We start from the raw sequence: 17,388 nt of genomic DNA, 5'->3' as shown, positions 1-17,388 counted from the left end.
GCGCCACCACTGCCTAGCTAGTATACTTTATTCTTATTCACTCAATCCACTGCCCTCCTCTATCCCTTCCTTACCCCAGAGTCTTGGATTCTGCCTCCATGTTAGATATATTCTATTACCTGTTTGTTCTGCCCATCCCTCACCACGTGCGTCCAACTTTCTGACACTGCAACCCAATGTTATCTTCAAAGTTCACACTAGATAATCATGCAACTAGGTTATTAAAACAAACTGCAAAATCACTTCATAACATCTTAAGTTACTTTATAATTGTGCTGGGCCCCCCTTTTCTTCTGTCCTTAGCTACATGCAGCTGTATGTATGCAGCTCCTGGACCACGGGTTGGACATGCCTGCTAAACCTCCTCTCTAGTCATAGTCCCTTCTACTTTGATTGATCAATCTCAATCTCTCTCTCTCTCTCTCTCTCTCTCTCTCTCTCTCTCTCTCACACACACACACACACACACACACACACACACACACACACACACACACCATAAATTTAAATCTAGACTTCACATATGAGAGAAAACAAAATATTTGTCTGGGTCTGGTTATTTCATGTAACATAATGATCTCCAGTATACCAATTTTCTGCAAATATAAATTTTTTCATTACAGCTGAATAAAGTTCCACTGTGTTCAACTAGCAAATTTTCTTTATCTACCATCTGTTTATGGACTTCTAGGCTGGTTCTATATCTCAGTTATTGAAACATTTTACTGTATATATTTAAGGTATTAATACTGTTTTGAAATACATAGCAAGAAAACAGAAGTAGCAGGTTTTCTTCTCCCATTCCTCCTCTCCACAATTTCCACACTCCCTCTTCTTCCTTCTTTCTCTCTAAGCAAAAGTAATAGCTGGTAAGGCGAACCATACCTCGAAAGATGTCCAGAATATGTTTTCCCACATACCAGCAGATAGTCTCAAAGTTGGGAAACTTGAAGAGGTCTGCTGTGCTCAGCCGCTTCTCAATCTCATAGGCTCTGTAAGGAAACATAATGATTATAAAAGGATCTATTTGCTGATTATTATGTACCAAGTATTATTCTTGGTGCAATGTATCTACTGTATTTAATCCTCACAGTGACCCTGTAAAGCCCTATATACAAAGAAACTTTGGACTCAAAGATTATGTGATTTGTCCAAAGGCACATTAATAACCAAGTAAAGAAAGGGTGTTAACCTTGTCAAAGTGAATGTCACCAAGAACTAAGATACCATTATCTTTGCAGTGGTAGTGGTACATGCCTTTAATTCCAGCACTTGAGAGAAAGAGGCAGGTGGAACTCTGAGCTTGAGGCCAATCTGGTCTACAGAGTAAGTTTCAGGACAGCCAGGGTTACACAAACACTGACCAGAAAAACCAAACATACACAAAAGAAAAAGATACTTTCTAGTTGTCTTCATCTTACTATACTGCATTCCTTACTCAAGGGGAAAACATAAGCACTACAGCACACAAGAACAGGCAACTTCAGAACTCACTTGAGCTGCATTTCGATGTTAAGGCTGTGTAAGAAGTTCCCTCCAAAGGCTAGGCAGTCCACAGGGGTCAGCACGGCATGAATCCATCCTGTAGTATAATAAGGCAAAGGTCACAGTTAGCAGAAAGCATTTCTTGCTTTGGATACCTCAGTGCCTACCCAGTTTAACCCTGACTCCATATAATACTCTTATTTGTTTCACTGTGGCAATATCTAACCTGGTGTACATTCTGTCACTATTGCAACCCTGAACAGAATCAACTTATGAAGTTAATGCACTTCTACTTATCCTCTCTTTACTTCAAAACTCTTTCCACTGCTTTACCTACCCTTTCTTATCTAAAAGAACATCACTCTTTTGCTAGGACTTCTTTCTAAAATGCACACCACTAGAGCACAATTATTCAATCTCCTTGCCTTTGATCCAATTTTGCAACATTATTTTTTTCCTTAAATATGTTCTATATTCATCTCCGTTTGCCATCCCTTAATCTAGAAAGTCTGTGTCCCTCCTTATCTCTCATACTGACTACTATTCCAAACTGACTTTTTGTTTTGTTTTGTTTTGTTTTTCTTAACAGGGTTTCTCTGTGTACCTTTGAAACCTGCCTTGGAACTTGCTCTGTAGACCAGGCTGGCCTCAAACTCACAGAGATCTACTTGCCTCTGCCTCCCAAATGCTGGGATTGAAGGCGTGTGCCACCACTGCCCAGCGTTCTTCTTTATAATTTATTTATTTTACATACCATTGGCAGCCTCCCCTCCTGCCCCATCTCCACAATTCACCTCTCATCTTTATTCACTCAGAAAGGGGCAGGCCTCCCATGAGATTCAGGAAAGCATGGAACATATCAAGCTGCCATAAGACCAACCATCTCCCCCTGTATTCAGGCTGGGCAAGGCATTCCAGCAAGAGGAATAGGTTCCCGAGAGCCAACCAAAGCACCCTTACTCCCAATGCTAGGAGTTACACAAATAGACCAAGCTACATAATTGTCACATATATGCAGAGGGCTTAGGTAGGTTCCATGCAGGCTCCCTTGTTGTTGGTTCAGACTCTGAGTTCCCATGAGTCAGGTTAGATGTTACTGTGGGTTCTCTTGTTATGTCCCTTACACACTTGGCTGTTACAATCCCTCCTCCCTCTGAGCAGGACTCCCCAAACTCTGCCCAATGTTTAATCACCTCATTAGATGCTGAGAAAGCCGTTGGCAAAATACAACACACTTTCATGATAAAAGTCTTGGGAGAGATCAGGGATACAAAGAACATACTGAAACATAATAAAGGCAATATACAACAAGCTGACAGACAATGTCAAATTAAATGGAGAGAAACCCAAAGCAATTCCACTAAAATCAGGAATAAGACAAGGCTGTCCACTCTCTCCATATCTATTCAATATGTAGTATTCAAAGTTCTAGCTAGAGCAGTAAGACAACAAAAAGAGATCAAGGGAATACAAATTGGAAAGAGGTCTAAGTATTGCTATTTGCAGATGACATGATAGTATACATAAGCGACCCCAAAAATTCTACTGAGAACTCCTGCAGCACCTTTAGCAAACTGTCTAGATACAAGATTAACTAAAAAAAAAAAAAAGTCAAATACCCTTTTATGTACAAAGGATAAAAGGATTGGGAAAGAAATCAGGTAAACAACACCCTTCACAATAGCCACACACAATATAAAATATCTTGGTATAACTCTTAAGTAAGCAAATGAAAGACCTGTATGACAAGATCTTCAAGAGTTCGAAGAAAGAAATTGGAGAAGATACAAGAAGATGGAAAGATCTCCCATGCTCATGGATCCACAGGATTAACATAGTAAAAGTGGCCATCTTACCAAAAGCAATATGCAGATTTGATGCAATTCCCATCAAATTCCAACATAATTCTTTATAGATATTGAAAGAATAATACTCAGCTTTATATGGAAAAACAAAAACCCTAGGATAGCTAAAACAAACCTATACAATATAAGAACTTCTGGAAGTATCACCATCCCTAATGTCAAGCTCTACTTCAGAGTTACAGTAATAAAAACAGCTTGATATTGGTATAAAAACAGACAGGTGGATCAATGAAACTGAATCAATGACCCAGAAGTAAATCCATACACCTCTTTATTTTTGACAAAGAAGCCAAATCTATACAATGAAGAAAACAAAACATCTTCAACAAATGGTGCTAGCATAACCGGATGTTAACATATAGAGGAATGAAAATAGATCCATATCTACTCTATCACCCTGCTCAAGTCTAAGTGGATCAAAGATCTCAACATAAATCCAGTTACACTGAAGCCGAGAGAAGAGAAAGTGGTGAAGAGCCTTAAATGCATTGGCACAGAAGGCAAATTTCTGAACAGAACACCAGTAGCGTAGACATTAAAGATCGACAATTAATAAATGGGACCTCATGAGGCTGAAAAGGCAAAGGACACTGTCAATAGGAAAGAATGGCAGTCAACAGAATGGGAAAATATTTTCACCAACCCCACGTCTGACAGAGGGCTGATCTCCTAAATATATAAAGAACTCAAGAAACCAGACATCAAAACACAAATAATCCAATTTAAAAAACGGGGTACAGATAGATCTAAAAAGAGAATTCTCAAAAGAAGAATCTCAAATGTCCGAGAAACACTTAAAGAAGTATTCATCATTTTTAGCCATCAGGGAAATGCAAATCAAAATGACTTTGAGGTTCCATCTTACACTTATCAAAAACACAAATGGCAGCTTATGCTGAAGAGGATATGGAGCAATGGTGGGAAGGCAAACTTGTACAGCCGCTTTGGAAAAAAAACCAATACAGCAGTTTCTCAGAAAATTGGAAACCTACCTCAAGATCCAGCTGTATCTTGGACATATAGCCAAAGGATGCTTAATCATACCACAAAAACACTTGCTCAACTATGTTTTATTTGTAATAGCCAGAATCCGGAAACAATTTAGACGTCCTTCAGCCAAGGAATGATAAAGGAAAGTTGGTACATTTATACAAGAGTATTACTCAGTTGTCAGAAACAATGACATCAGAAAATTTGAAGGCAAATGGATGGAAACCCACCTAGAAAGATAAACACGGTATATACTCACTCATAAGTGAACTGTAAAGTAAAGGATAACCATGCTACAATGCACAGACCCAGAGAGACTAAGTAACAAGGAGGGACCAAGGACGGACAAATGGATCTTCCTGAGAAAGGGAAATAGTGATTTCCTGAGTGTACTGGGGGCAGATGGGCATAGAAACATGAGGGATCTGATTGAGGGGTGGGTGGAAAAGGAGAGTGCTGACAGAGATGACTGGAAAGGGGGGCTTTTCAGGTTGAAGTTTGATATAAGAGAAACTCCCCTAAGTCTACAAACATGGCCTCAGCTAAGACTCCTGGCAGTGGTAGATACATAGCCTAAACTGGTCATGCTGTGATTGGATTTGTTACTACCCTAGTTTATTATCTGAGAGCCATCAGATTCAAACTGTTTTTTTATGCCTCTAGGTATAACAAAAACCTTTCGAACTGGTAAAACATCAATACCAGTAATCTATGATAGGCGTGCGCTCTCTCTATATGTATGTATGTATGTATGTATGTATATATGTATATATATACAACCACTAAAACAAACAAACAAAAAACTAAAGCAAATAAGCCACTAAAAACCACCACAAGTTCGAAACCTAAAAATTCATATGAAAATTCAAGGGATCATAACAAACCAACCTTGGAAAAGATGTACACAGTTAGAGGACTGACAATTCCCAACTTCAAAACTTACTACAAATGTATAGTAATCAAAGAATTATACATTATCATAAAAACAGACATATAAAACAATGGAAGATTTAAGATCCAACATATACATGCACATATGGTCAACTGACTTGTCCTGATTTGTTTTTTTTCCATTTGATTTTTTGGTTTTGCAATACACGGGAGCAAGCCCAGGGCCTTGAACATACTATGGAAGCACTCTACCACTGAACTATAACTTGAACCTCAGATCAAGCAATTTTTGATACAGAAATCAAGACAATTCAGTGAGAAAAGAATTATTTTCAGGATAGTCTGGAACAACTGGATGCCAACAGGCTGAAGAATGAAACTAGATCCTCACCTCAAACTATATATAAAAACAAACTCAAAATCAATAAAAACATCTAAATATAAGAGCCAAAACTAAAATGGAAACTGTGACACATACTCAGAAAGCTAAGGCAGGAAAATGACAGGTTTGAGGCTAGCTAAAGTACAAAGCAGACAAAATATAATCTGAGGGAGACAATGTCTCCAAATAAAAACCCTACAAAATATAAGTATTCATGACCTTGAGTTACCAACACTTATAGAGATATAAGTATATATATATATCATATATATTATATAAGTATATAAGATCAAAAAGCTAAGGCAGCAAGGTCACAGGTTTGAGGCCTGGTGGCTAGCTATACAGTAAGATTGAGTACAACCTGAGTGAGACAAACAAAAAAACCCACAAACCACCCTGTAAACCATTATGACAATATATAGGATACCAATAACATGAGCAAACAAAGAAAAAGAAACTGGACAAGAAAAAACAGATAAACTGGATAGAATTCATAACTTTCATGTTTTATAAGACACTATCAAAGAATGTCAAAAGACACAACTCTTCAGAAAGAGGAGCTCTAGGTAGTTAATGGCTGCTGAGAGAGAGAGGGAGACACAGTCACTGGTAAAATAATCTTCTTCCATGCTCATGTAAACAACCCTCATTTAAGCAACCCTCATTAAATGCAGGAGCACACACACAGATGTGAAACTAGGAGGACTACTTGTTTGAAAAAAGGAATTCAGCAGGGGGAGAGGATAACAGAAGATAATGGGGGGCATGAATGAAGTATATATATACATATATGTGTGTATGGAATTTTCAATAAATCAGTTTCTAATGTATTAAAAATAATGTCAAAAAACAAACTGAAGAAGAAAATTATTTTTGAAAATATATCTGATATAGGTATAGTAAAAGAATATAATGAACCCTGTACTTACAGAGAGTAAGTAAATGATTCCACGAAAATACCAAAGCATAAAGAGCTATAAAGTACAGAAGTTTTTTTCAAGATGGTCAACATTAATAATCATTAGGGAAAACACAAACTAGAACCTCAGTGTTACACCACTACTCACACTAGGATTGCTATGATCATAAAGATAGAAATGACAATCATTGGAGAAAATATGAAGAAATTAGAACCCTTATACTTTGCTATCTGGATGTAAAACAGTACACATATATACTTTGCTAACAGCTTAGCAGGTCCACAAAAAGGCACACTATGGAGTTACCACATGATTAAGGCATTCCTCTCCCAAATAGATAAACAAGAAAACTGAAAATACAAGGCGAACATATACCTTATCTAAAATACTTCAGATCAGAAGTGTTGCAGACTTGAGACATTTTTAAAATTTTGGAATATTTGTAAATACATAGATATCTTGAGGATAAAAAGAGTTATTCTGGGAATGAGGCCCAAGTCTAAACAAATTATTTATGATTCTAATGTACTTTAAACAAACAGCCTGAAGGAAATTTTACATACTTTAATGCACTTATGTCTTTGAGCATGACCCTATCACATTAGTCAGATGTGAAATTTTCTATTTGCAGAGTTGCTTTGACTCTCAAAAAGTCTCAGTCAGTAAAGTACTTGTCATATAAGAACAAGAACCTAAATTCAGATGCCAAGCATCCATGTAAAAATCTAAGCACAGCAGTATGACTGTAACTCCAGCACTGGGGAACTTGGAGAAAGAAGGACTTGTCAGACTTGTTACAGCTAGTCTAGTTTAGTGAGAAATTATGTCTCAAAAATAAGGTAATGGGCCGGGCAGTTGTGGTGCGTGCCTTTAATCCCAGCATTTGGTAGTCAGAGGCAGGTGGATCTCTGTGAGTTCAAGGCCAGCCTGGTCTATAGAACTGGTTCCAGTACTGGCTCCAAAGCTACAGAAAAACCCTGTCTCAAAAAAACCAAAATAAATAAATAAAAATAAGGTGATGGGTTAGAGATAAATGGCTTGGGGATTAAGAAGATTGGCGACTTTTCCAGAGAACCTGGCTTCAATCCATAGCACCCACATAGTAGCTCACGACTGTAACTCCAGTTCCAAGGGATTCAATTGCTTAATTCAGGGCTCCAGGGGGACAAGGCAAGCATTTGACACACTACTTACATGTAGGCAAAAGACTCATACAAAAACACTATAATTAAAAAAATAAGGTGAAGGACAACTGTAGAAGACAGCTGATGTCAAATTCTGGATTCCCATGTGCATACACACCAACATACACTTGTGCATACACAGCGAACTGTGTACATACACTGCACATAGAAAATAAACTCATAAAACATGATTTGGGGGTTTCAGACTATTACATACTTTTGGACTCCCAAGTGTTGGGATTAAAGGCATGCATCACCACTGGCTGGTTGGATTCCAGATTTTTCATTGGGAATATTCAATTCACTATACTGGCACAATAACTTGTACACAAATACTCATAGTAGCATTGTTCATAATAGCCAAATTTATTCCACGCTAGGATGTCTGACACATAATTATAACCTGGTGTAGGAGTTCCTTCTGTTTGTGCCTTGCTATCATTGGTTAATGAATAAAGAAAACTGCCTTGGCCTAGTTGATAGGGTGGAACTTAGGTAGACAGAGAAGCCATGGATCCTCCATATCAAACGGACACTGGTTAGAATCTCTGGTAAGTCACTGCCATTAATGGAGATGGGTTAAACTAATGTGTAAGAGTTAGCCAATTAGTAAGAACTAATGGCCAAGCAGTGTTTTAATTAATGCAGATTCTGTGTGGTTATTTTGTGTGTAAGCTAGCTGGGCGGCTGGGATAAACAAGGAGTCCCGCTCCTCATGTACCAATAACCACAGCTGCTCAAGAAGATGAGGCCTGACTAGACTATGCAGTTAGCTCAGTACCAACCTGGGCAACTTAATGGGATCCTGTCTCAAAAAAATAATAAAATAAGTAGGATAAAAAAAATAAATAGTGGCTGTAGAAATAGCTCAGTGGTAGAGTACTTACATAGCATTCACAAGGCTTTGCATTCAATCCCCAGTACCAAGATAAAAAAGAAAATAGAAACAATGCAAATGTAAATAAAAACAAACAAAATGTGGTTGGAGGAAGCAGATGAGCAGTATGGAATAGTTTATCAAGGCATGACAAGGCTGTTCACTTTTTTCCCCATTCAAACTCACAGCAGCTGTGATTACTTGTGTACGAGATTGGGCTCTCTAACATGCAGTCACAGAAGGATGAAGCGTTCATGGGGTCATCCTTCCCTTTGAAAATTTATATGCAATTAATGGTTGATAAAGACAGAGATTTTCTTCAGTAGTGTAGCCACTAGTAAGGTTCCTAATATGCTTCTGTTAAAAACTCTAAGGAAACTTACTGTGTTTCACACACATAAAAGTAAGCTGGGCAGTGGTAGTACATGCCTTTAATCCCAGAATTCGGGAGGCAGAGGCAGGTGGATCTCTGTGAGATCAAGGCCAGCCTGGTCTACAGAGTGAGTTCCAGGACAGCCAGGGTTGTTACACAGAGACACCCTGTGGGGGGGAGGAGGGAAGGAAGGAAGGAAGGAAGGAAGGAAGGAAGGAAGGAAGGAAGGAAGGAAGGAAGGAAGGAAGGAAGGAAGGAAGGAAGGAAGGGGAAGGGGAAGGGGAAGGGGAAGGGGAAGGGGAAGGGGAAGGGGAAGGGGAAGGGGAAGGGGAAAAGAAAGGAAAGGAAAGGAAGGAAGGAAGGACGGACTCTCAACAGAGGAATCTAAAATGGCTGAAAGACACTTAAGGAAATGTTCAACATCCTTTGTCATCAGACAAATGCAAATCAAAACAACTCTGAGATTCCATTTTACACCTGTAAGAAAGGCCAAGATCAAAAATACTGATGACAACTTATGTTGAAGAGGATGTGGGGTAAAGGGAACACTTCTGCATTGCTGGTGGGACTACAAGCTGGTACAGCCTCTTTGGATATCAGTATGGCGATTTCTCAGAAAATTAGAAAACAACTTTCCTCAGGACCCAGTAATACCACTTTTGGGTATATATCTGAAGGATTATCAATTGTACCACAAGGACTTGTCCTCAATTATGTTCATTGCCTGTCATAGCCAGAACCTGCAAACAACCTAAATACCCTTTACCAAAGAATGGATAAGGAAAATGTGGTACATTTATACAATGGAGTGCTACACAGCAGAAAAAAATAATGACATCTTAAAATTTGCACGCAAATGGATGGAGCTAAAAACACCATATTGAGTGAGGTAACCCAGATCCAGAAAGATAATCATTATATATACTCACTCATAGGTGGTTCTTAAACATAAAGCAAAGAAAACCAGCCTACAAATCACAATTCCAGAGAACTTAGATAACAATGAGGACTGTAAAAGACATACATAGATCTAATCTACATGGGAAGTAGAAAAAGACAAAGATCTCCTGAGCAAATCAGGAGCATGGGGACCATGGGAGAGGTTGAAGGGAAGGGGAGAGAAATGGAGAGGAGCAGAGAAAAATGTATAACTCAATAAAATCAATAAAAAAGAAAAGGGAAATATGTAGCATATTCATATAATATAATACTATTTTGCAGGGACTGGAGTTGTAGTTCCAGTTGTAGCTGGTAGAGGTTTTGCTTAGCATGAGCAAAGCCTTGTATTTGATTTCTAGCACTACATAAATGCAAAAAATTAGGCATGGTAATACAAGACTATAACCATAGTACTCAAGGAGATGGAGGCAAGTTCAAGATTATCCATGGCTACACAGCAAATATGAGTACATGAGAGTCTGTTACGGGTGGGGGGGGGGGGAGAGACTGTTTTGCCACAAAAAAAACAAAGTGGTGAAGTAAGGTGTCATATGCTTGTAATCACATACTTTTGAAGCTGACAAAATATTTCAAGTTTGAGGTGAGGCTGGACTACAGAGCAAATTCCAAGATCACATGAAGCTGTCTAAAGAGAAAACAGAGTAGGGGGGAAACACTTGTAATCTCACCACTCAGAGAAGGTAGAGGCAGGAGAATCAATAAATAGTTCAGGGCCAACTTCAGCTACACACCTAAGTTCAGGCCAGCCTGGGCTAAATGAGATCCCATCTCAAAAACTATTAAACTGACAACAAATGCTGTGACATGAACTCTGAAATTATGCTGAGTGAAAAAAGAACAAACAAAAGACAACAATACATTTTATGGAACACAATCACATATATATATATAATACTCAAAAGAGGCAAGTCCATAGTAAAAAATTTGTTGTCAACAGCCTGGGAGAAAAACAAAAAAAGTAACTGTTTCCCCCTTGGGAAGGTGAAATAGACAAGATCTCCTGAGAACATTGGGAGCAGGGGGTGGAGGGAGAAGGGAGGGGGGCAGGGCAAGAGGAGGGGAGAAGGGGAGTGGTGAGAACTTGAGGGAATGGAATAGTCCAGATGGAGGAAGGACAGAGGTGAGAGCAAAGAAAAAGATAGCTTGATTGAGGAGACATTATGGGGTTAGAAAGAAACTTGGATCTAGAGAAACTGCTAGGAATCCACAAGAATGACCCCAGCTCCTTGTGGTCTATAATTGACAAGAATGTTTGTGTTCTTTCTGGCCCGTGGGTCTCCACAGAAGTAGTAGAGGTATAAAAGGCTTTAGCTCTGGGAAAAATAAAGGTTGCTGTTCTTCAACCTAAAAGGAGCCTCTTCTCGGCATCCAGGCCAGCAAGATCCTAAGCAATGGTGGAGAGAGGGCCCAATCTTGACTTGTCCTGTAGTCAGACTGATGAATACCTTAAATGTCACCACAAAACCTTTGTCCAGCAACTGATGGAAATAGAGGCAGAGACCAACAGCAGAGCACTGAGCTGAGCTCCCAAAGTCCAGCTGAAGAGTGAGAGGAGTGAGAATATGAGCAAAGAGGGAAAGACCATGATGGGGACACCCACTAAACAGTTTACCTGAGCTAATGGGAGCTCACCAACTCCAGCCAGACAGGAAAAGGAACCAGCACAGCATCATAGAATGTGGCTGACAGTTGTATGGCTGGGGCAGACAGTGGGGCCATTGGCAGCAGCACCAGGATTTATCCCTACTGCATGTACTGGCTTTTAGGGAACCTATTCTCTTTGGATAGATACCTTCTTCAGCCTAGATATAGTAGGGAGGGCCTTACCCTCTCTATGGAGTGGATAGGGGCTGGCAAAATGACTTTGCTGGTAAAAGCAACATAGGCTAGATAATGCAAAGAAAGAACCTTATAAAGTTAAAGAAATTAAATGCTAAATTAAAACTCTTCCCCAACTTTTCAGGTCCATGTAATTTCACAAAAGAAGTCCAGTCATTTGTTTGTTTATCGTTAGCTGAACAAGGTAACTCATGCCTTTAATCCCAGCAGTTGGGAGGGAGAGGCAAGTAGATTTCTGTGAGTTCAAGGCCAGCCTGAATTTTAGAGTGAGATCTTATCTCAGAAAACAGTAACAAAATCTTTAAAATATTTATTTTGTTTTGTTTTTAAATGGAGTTTTACTAAATTGCCCAGGCTGGCCTTGAAAACATAATCCTCCTGCCTCTGTATCCCAAGTACCTAAGATTCCAGGTGTGTTTCACTATGCTCTCATTCAATAAATATTTTCACTATACATTTCAAGAAAATTCAATGTTAATCCTGATTAAAAAATCAAGGAACATTTAATTTGGACAGAGATACCTTGTTCATAGAAGACTCAATTAGATTACAGATATCAACTCTCCCCAAATTGAGACAACAGGGCTATTTCTTCAAAAATAATGTACATACTTGGCTCAGGATATAACTCAGTACAACATCTGCCTAGCAAAACACAAATTCAGACCTACGTGAGACCTAAGAATTCAAGAAGAAAAACCTAGGCATGAACTATTAAGAAAGAATGTTTACATCCTGGGTCATTCAACGTTGTTGACTAGAACATCAGCCTTGAAGTTATTATCCCTAGAGTCACAGGGCTGACTCCATCTATCTATACCCAATTTACATCAATCCAGTATAAAGAGGTCAATCATCCTCCTCTTGCCTGCTCTGCCATGTGCAGCCTCCACAAACAACCACACTACCTACTGGCCACCGTATAAATTTTCTTGAGGTCTAGTTCATAACCTCTCAGATGATGAGAAAAAGAGATCTCACATAATGAGATTAAATTACGGGCAGGATTTGGTACAGTGCCACCATCTCCCTTCTTTCTGCCTTTCCCATCCTCCCATCCTCTCCTCTAGAGGGACTCAAGAATGACCTGTAGGAATGAAAAGTGTTTGTCCTTGCTTCACAGAACACTTGTAGCACTTTTCCACCTGGTCACCAAAAAACATCTCGTTCTGATTAGAGGAACTGCTCCAACACTCAAAGAGAGTCAGATTAGCATTTGTGGGGCGGATCAGGTAGAAGATCTTCTCACCCTAAAAAAAAAAAAAAAAGATACCATAACAAAGATGTCAAGCAAAGTCCTTCTGGGACAAGAGATGTTCCAAAGGGTCAAATCTCTCTCCCATCCTTCACAAGCATAGCAGTATTCCAGACCCATTTCCCATTTTTTATATCATTTTTTATCCACTGCTGAAATTTTCTTCAAACTTATGAAAACAACTTGAAGGAGGTATTTAAATCAAAACTGTTTAAGTTACGAGAGAAATATATGCCAAATACTTACTCTTATTTCAGATGTAATACCAAATGAAAAATAGCCTCTATAGGTAAGATCAATACTACTAGTCCTAGAATTTAAGGCCATATTACTGATGAGAAAAAAACTGAATATGCCTTTAAATGCCAGTTACACAGTGTTCCTTCTCACACCTGCAATCAAAGTTATTAGTTTTAAAAGTTTAGTAATTGCCCAAAGACTTCTAAAAGGTGATTTTTCATTAGATGATTATCTGTTGGAAAAATATTTTATTTCCTAATTGTGTTTTGCTTGGATAATCACCTGATAGACAAAATTTGGTGGGGAAAAAATACCTAATATATTACCAATTTAAATATAGAAAACTATTATATTTGTTACAAAAATAGATATGTGTACTATACAACTGGTGAAAATTGACAGTCCTCACAGATTGGCTAATAATAGTATTATATCAATTTCCTGATTTTGATAACTATCCTGTAATTAGTTAAGAAATACTTTTGTTCTTAAGAACTATATAATAAATTATTAGAGATAAAAAGAGACACTATGTCTAAAACTACCCACAAATGTCTCAAGAAAAAGTATACAGTCACTTTATTTCATTTGCTTTGGAAGAAGAAAATGAAAGCATTTGTGAATATGGATAAAGAACAGAGGAAATCATCTCATTATCCTTGTATTTTTCCATGAAAATATTAAAACATGCACTTGCATAACAGCATTTTCATTTACATGTTCCAATTCTTCATGATAAACCAATAAAAAACAACTAATTGAAGATGTATGATCATTTTGTATAACAACCATGAAGCAAATTTTCTGTTCCTTCCTTGGTTCTTCTGATAAGATAATTAAACAGGATAAACAGTGGTGAAAATAATCAAAATTATTTAAGAAATGTATTCCTAACTGCAAAAATCTTTTATAGCCACCATACAGTAATTATAAAATCATAACAACCCACTAAAAAGAAAATCATAGGAATTATTACTTTGAAAAGAATTGTAATATGTTTTATCTGTGGCCATTAAGTAGCTATATAATTATCAAAATTCACAAACATATAAATGAATTCTTTGGTACAGATATTAAAGTTTGGGGGAGAGAAAACTCATGTTATCAAGAATTTCTAAAGAAAATACAAACATTTTCATATATATTGGTAGAATAGAAATACTAGAAATTTCTAATATTAGAAATAAAAGAAATTAGTTCCTTTAAATAGGGAACAGTTAGGACTATCTTAAGGAATCTATTTTAATTCACAACTACTTCTGCAGTGCTAGAAAAACAAAGAAGCGGGCTGGAGAGATGGCTCAGCGGTTAAGAGCACTGGCTACTCTTCCAGAGGTCCTGAGTTCAATTCCCAGCAACCACATGGTGGTTCACAACCATCTATACTGAGATCTGGCACCCTCCTCTGGCGTGCGGGCATACATGGAGGCAGAATGTTGTATATATAATAAATAAATAAATCTTTAAAAAAAAAAGAAAAACAAAGAAGCCAGAGTCTTGCACATGCTTAATAAGCACTACATCATTAAGTTAAATCCCCAGACCTCAAAAAAAGTATTGTTTTAGTGCTGAGGTGCAGTCTAGGGCCTTTTGTTTTTTTGGGGGGCAGGGTTTCTCTAACAGCACTGGCTGTCCTATGGAGACCAGGCTGACAACTAGGCACACATCTGAATCACAGACATCTGCCTACCTCTGCCTCCCAAATGCTGGGATTAAAGGTGTGCACCACCACTGCCTGGCTCACCTAGCGCCTTCTTAGGCATGCCTACCTCCATCACCATGTATTTTTTGTTGTTCTTCGTTTTAGTTTGAGGTTTTTTGAGACAGTAGCTCATGCTTTAGCTCAAGCTGATCTGAAATTTATCATGTAGCTCAGGCTGATCTCTAACTCATGGCAACCTTCTTGCTTCAACCCTCCAAGTGTTGGAATTCAAGGCCCAAGCCACCATGCCTACCTTCAAAAGCGTTTTTGCTTAAGCACCAAAATTAGAGGCCCCTCTTCCAAGTAACAAACCTTGATAGAGTTAACTATGTTAAAGTATTACCTAAATAGAATATGAAAGGCAGGTACATCTGGTTACCTCCAGAAGTCATATTCATCCCTACCTTAAGCACATGGTACCAGACTGAGGTGCCACCAAAGTCAATGTGAAAATCTGTATAGCTATCCCGCACACTAATGAGGCAGTACTTCTGCACATTGGGTCTCTCAAACACACTTTCCTCTGGCCACAAGTTCTCCACCCATGACAACTTGCGAACAATCTTGGGTGTTTCCACAAGGTTTGAGAGCCTAGTAAAGAAGGTGAAAAGACATGTAAACTGACTGAAAATTGAAAGTTTAAGCCTGAATAAAATATTCTGGCCAGATAAGACAAATAAGTCATTTTCTCTACAGAACCCAAAGGTATATATAACACTTATTCCTATAAATTTGATCAGTAGTCTTTTAAAATCTTTCTTTAATTTTATTTATTTTTATTTGCATTTATTTTATGTGCATTGGTATTTTGCCCGCATATATGTCTACGTGAGGTGTCAGATCCCCTAGAACCAGAGTTATAGATAGTTGTGAGCTGCCACGTGGGTGCTGGGTATTGAACCTGTTCCTGTGGAAGAGCAGCCAGTGCTCTTAACTGCTAAGTCATCTCTCCAGTCTTGATTTCAGTCTTATTTCATCAGATTCCTAAGTCCTAGCTCCAAATCCTTCCCCAGTAGAATGTGCTCATTTCTACTACTAAATTGTCATAGTTATCATTTCACTTTCCGTCTACTTATTCAGCACGTAGTTTATAAAAGTTGCATTGTCCCTACCTTGATATCTTCTTTATGAAAAGCCCTTATACTACAGAAACCTCCTGGAGCTCAGCTCCATAAATCTGGCTGTTTTTATCCTATATAAACTCATAAATCTTTTAGAACATTATACACTCTCCTGTTTGTTTTGACCTTCAGGAAAGTAAATGAAAACTCTGCAGTCCATCTCTACAAATTATTTAAACAAAGAATTATGCATTCATGTATATAGCACATATCCACATGCAACCTAGTCCCTCGGCTTTATTTTCTGTGTGTTCCAGTTTTTTCCCCTTTTCTGCATATCTCAAAGCTATCTCACAGACTTTCTGGATGAAGTGATATATAAAGCAACTATAGCTTTTAAATATGTTTAGATTCTTTAATCTTAAAAGCTATAGTAAGGGTTTTAATATAATGATCATGTTATCACTGTGGGAAACTGAAAAGTACATAGGACCTTACTGTACACTATTTTTGCATCTTCTTGCAAATCCAACTTTTTAAAATTATCTCAATAACCAGTAAGTTTCCCCCCCCCCCCTTTTTTTTTGGCTTTTCGAGACAGGGTTTCTCTGTGGTTTTGGAGCCCATCCTGGAACTAGCTCTTGTAGACCAGGCTGGTCTCGAACTCACAAAGATCCGCCTGCCTCTGCCTCCCGAGTGCTGAGATTAAAGGCGTGCGCCACCACTGCCCGGCACCAGTAAGTTTTCTAATAACAAAAAGATATGCCATAATTTCTTGGTATTCACCATAGTTCTGAGTATATAAGTATAGACAGAATATTTTAAAGATTACAACCTTTCACTTTTAAACACAGGCAACCTATCTTTAGAAAAACTACTTACATTTAATTTTTAGATTTTAGAATCTACTTCCAGAAACTGAGGGCTTATCCTTCAGTTAGGACAGTTACGAGGCAAAAAATATAAATACTAGAAAGAGTTCAAAGAAAGATGCCCTAAAATGAAGAAGACAAATTAAGTAGATACTGTACAATCTAGTTAATGTTAGAAATTGGAGGAGAGTCAGGTGGTGGTAGTACGAACATGCCTTTTATCCCAGCACTTGGGAGGCAGAGGCAGGCAGATTTCTGTGAGTTCGAAGCCACCCTGCTCTACAATGTGAGTTCCAGGATAGCCAGGACTATACAGAGAAACCCTGTCTCAAAAAAAAAAAAAAAAAAAAAAAGAAAGAAAGAAAGAAAGAAAGAAAGAAAAAAGAAAAAGGAAAGGAAAGAAAAGAAAAACTGGAGAACAAATTGGTTTAGGTATTAATAAAGTTGAATCAATACCCTACAAAGTATATACCACCTTCCCACTCCAAAGGA

At 38.1% G+C, this 17,388-nt stretch overlaps 1 protein-coding gene across 5 annotated transcripts in view; it reads right to left on the bottom strand.

The window, feature by feature from the left end:
* LOC121445328 (histone lysine demethylase PHF8) overlaps positions 1 to 17,388 on the bottom strand; it is a 96,939-nt gene that overhangs the window by 56,718 nt on the left and 22,833 nt on the right. For all 5 annotated transcript variants that reach the window (XM_041647404.1, XM_041647401.1, XM_041647405.1 and 2 more), the window contains exons 7-10: positions 15,368 to 15,554; positions 12,854 to 13,016; positions 1,495 to 1,582; positions 886 to 992 (exon numbers count right to left, since the gene is read on the bottom strand). In XM_041647404.1, coding sequence (XP_041503338.1) covers positions 886 to 992; positions 1,495 to 1,582; positions 12,854 to 13,016; positions 15,368 to 15,554 — 545 coding nt within the window. The remainder of the gene's footprint in view (positions 1 to 885; positions 993 to 1,494; positions 1,583 to 12,853; positions 13,017 to 15,367; positions 15,555 to 17,388) is intronic.

The sequence above is a fragment of the Microtus oregoni genome, unplaced genomic scaffold (genome assembly GCF_018167655.1).
Source record: "Microtus oregoni isolate MIOR12 unplaced genomic scaffold, Mior012 000175F_ref0000477, whole genome shotgun sequence".
NCBI classification, from domain to species: Eukaryota; Metazoa; Chordata; class Mammalia; order Rodentia; family Cricetidae; genus Microtus; species Microtus oregoni.
This window is presented reverse-complemented; position numbering and strand designations above follow the sequence as displayed.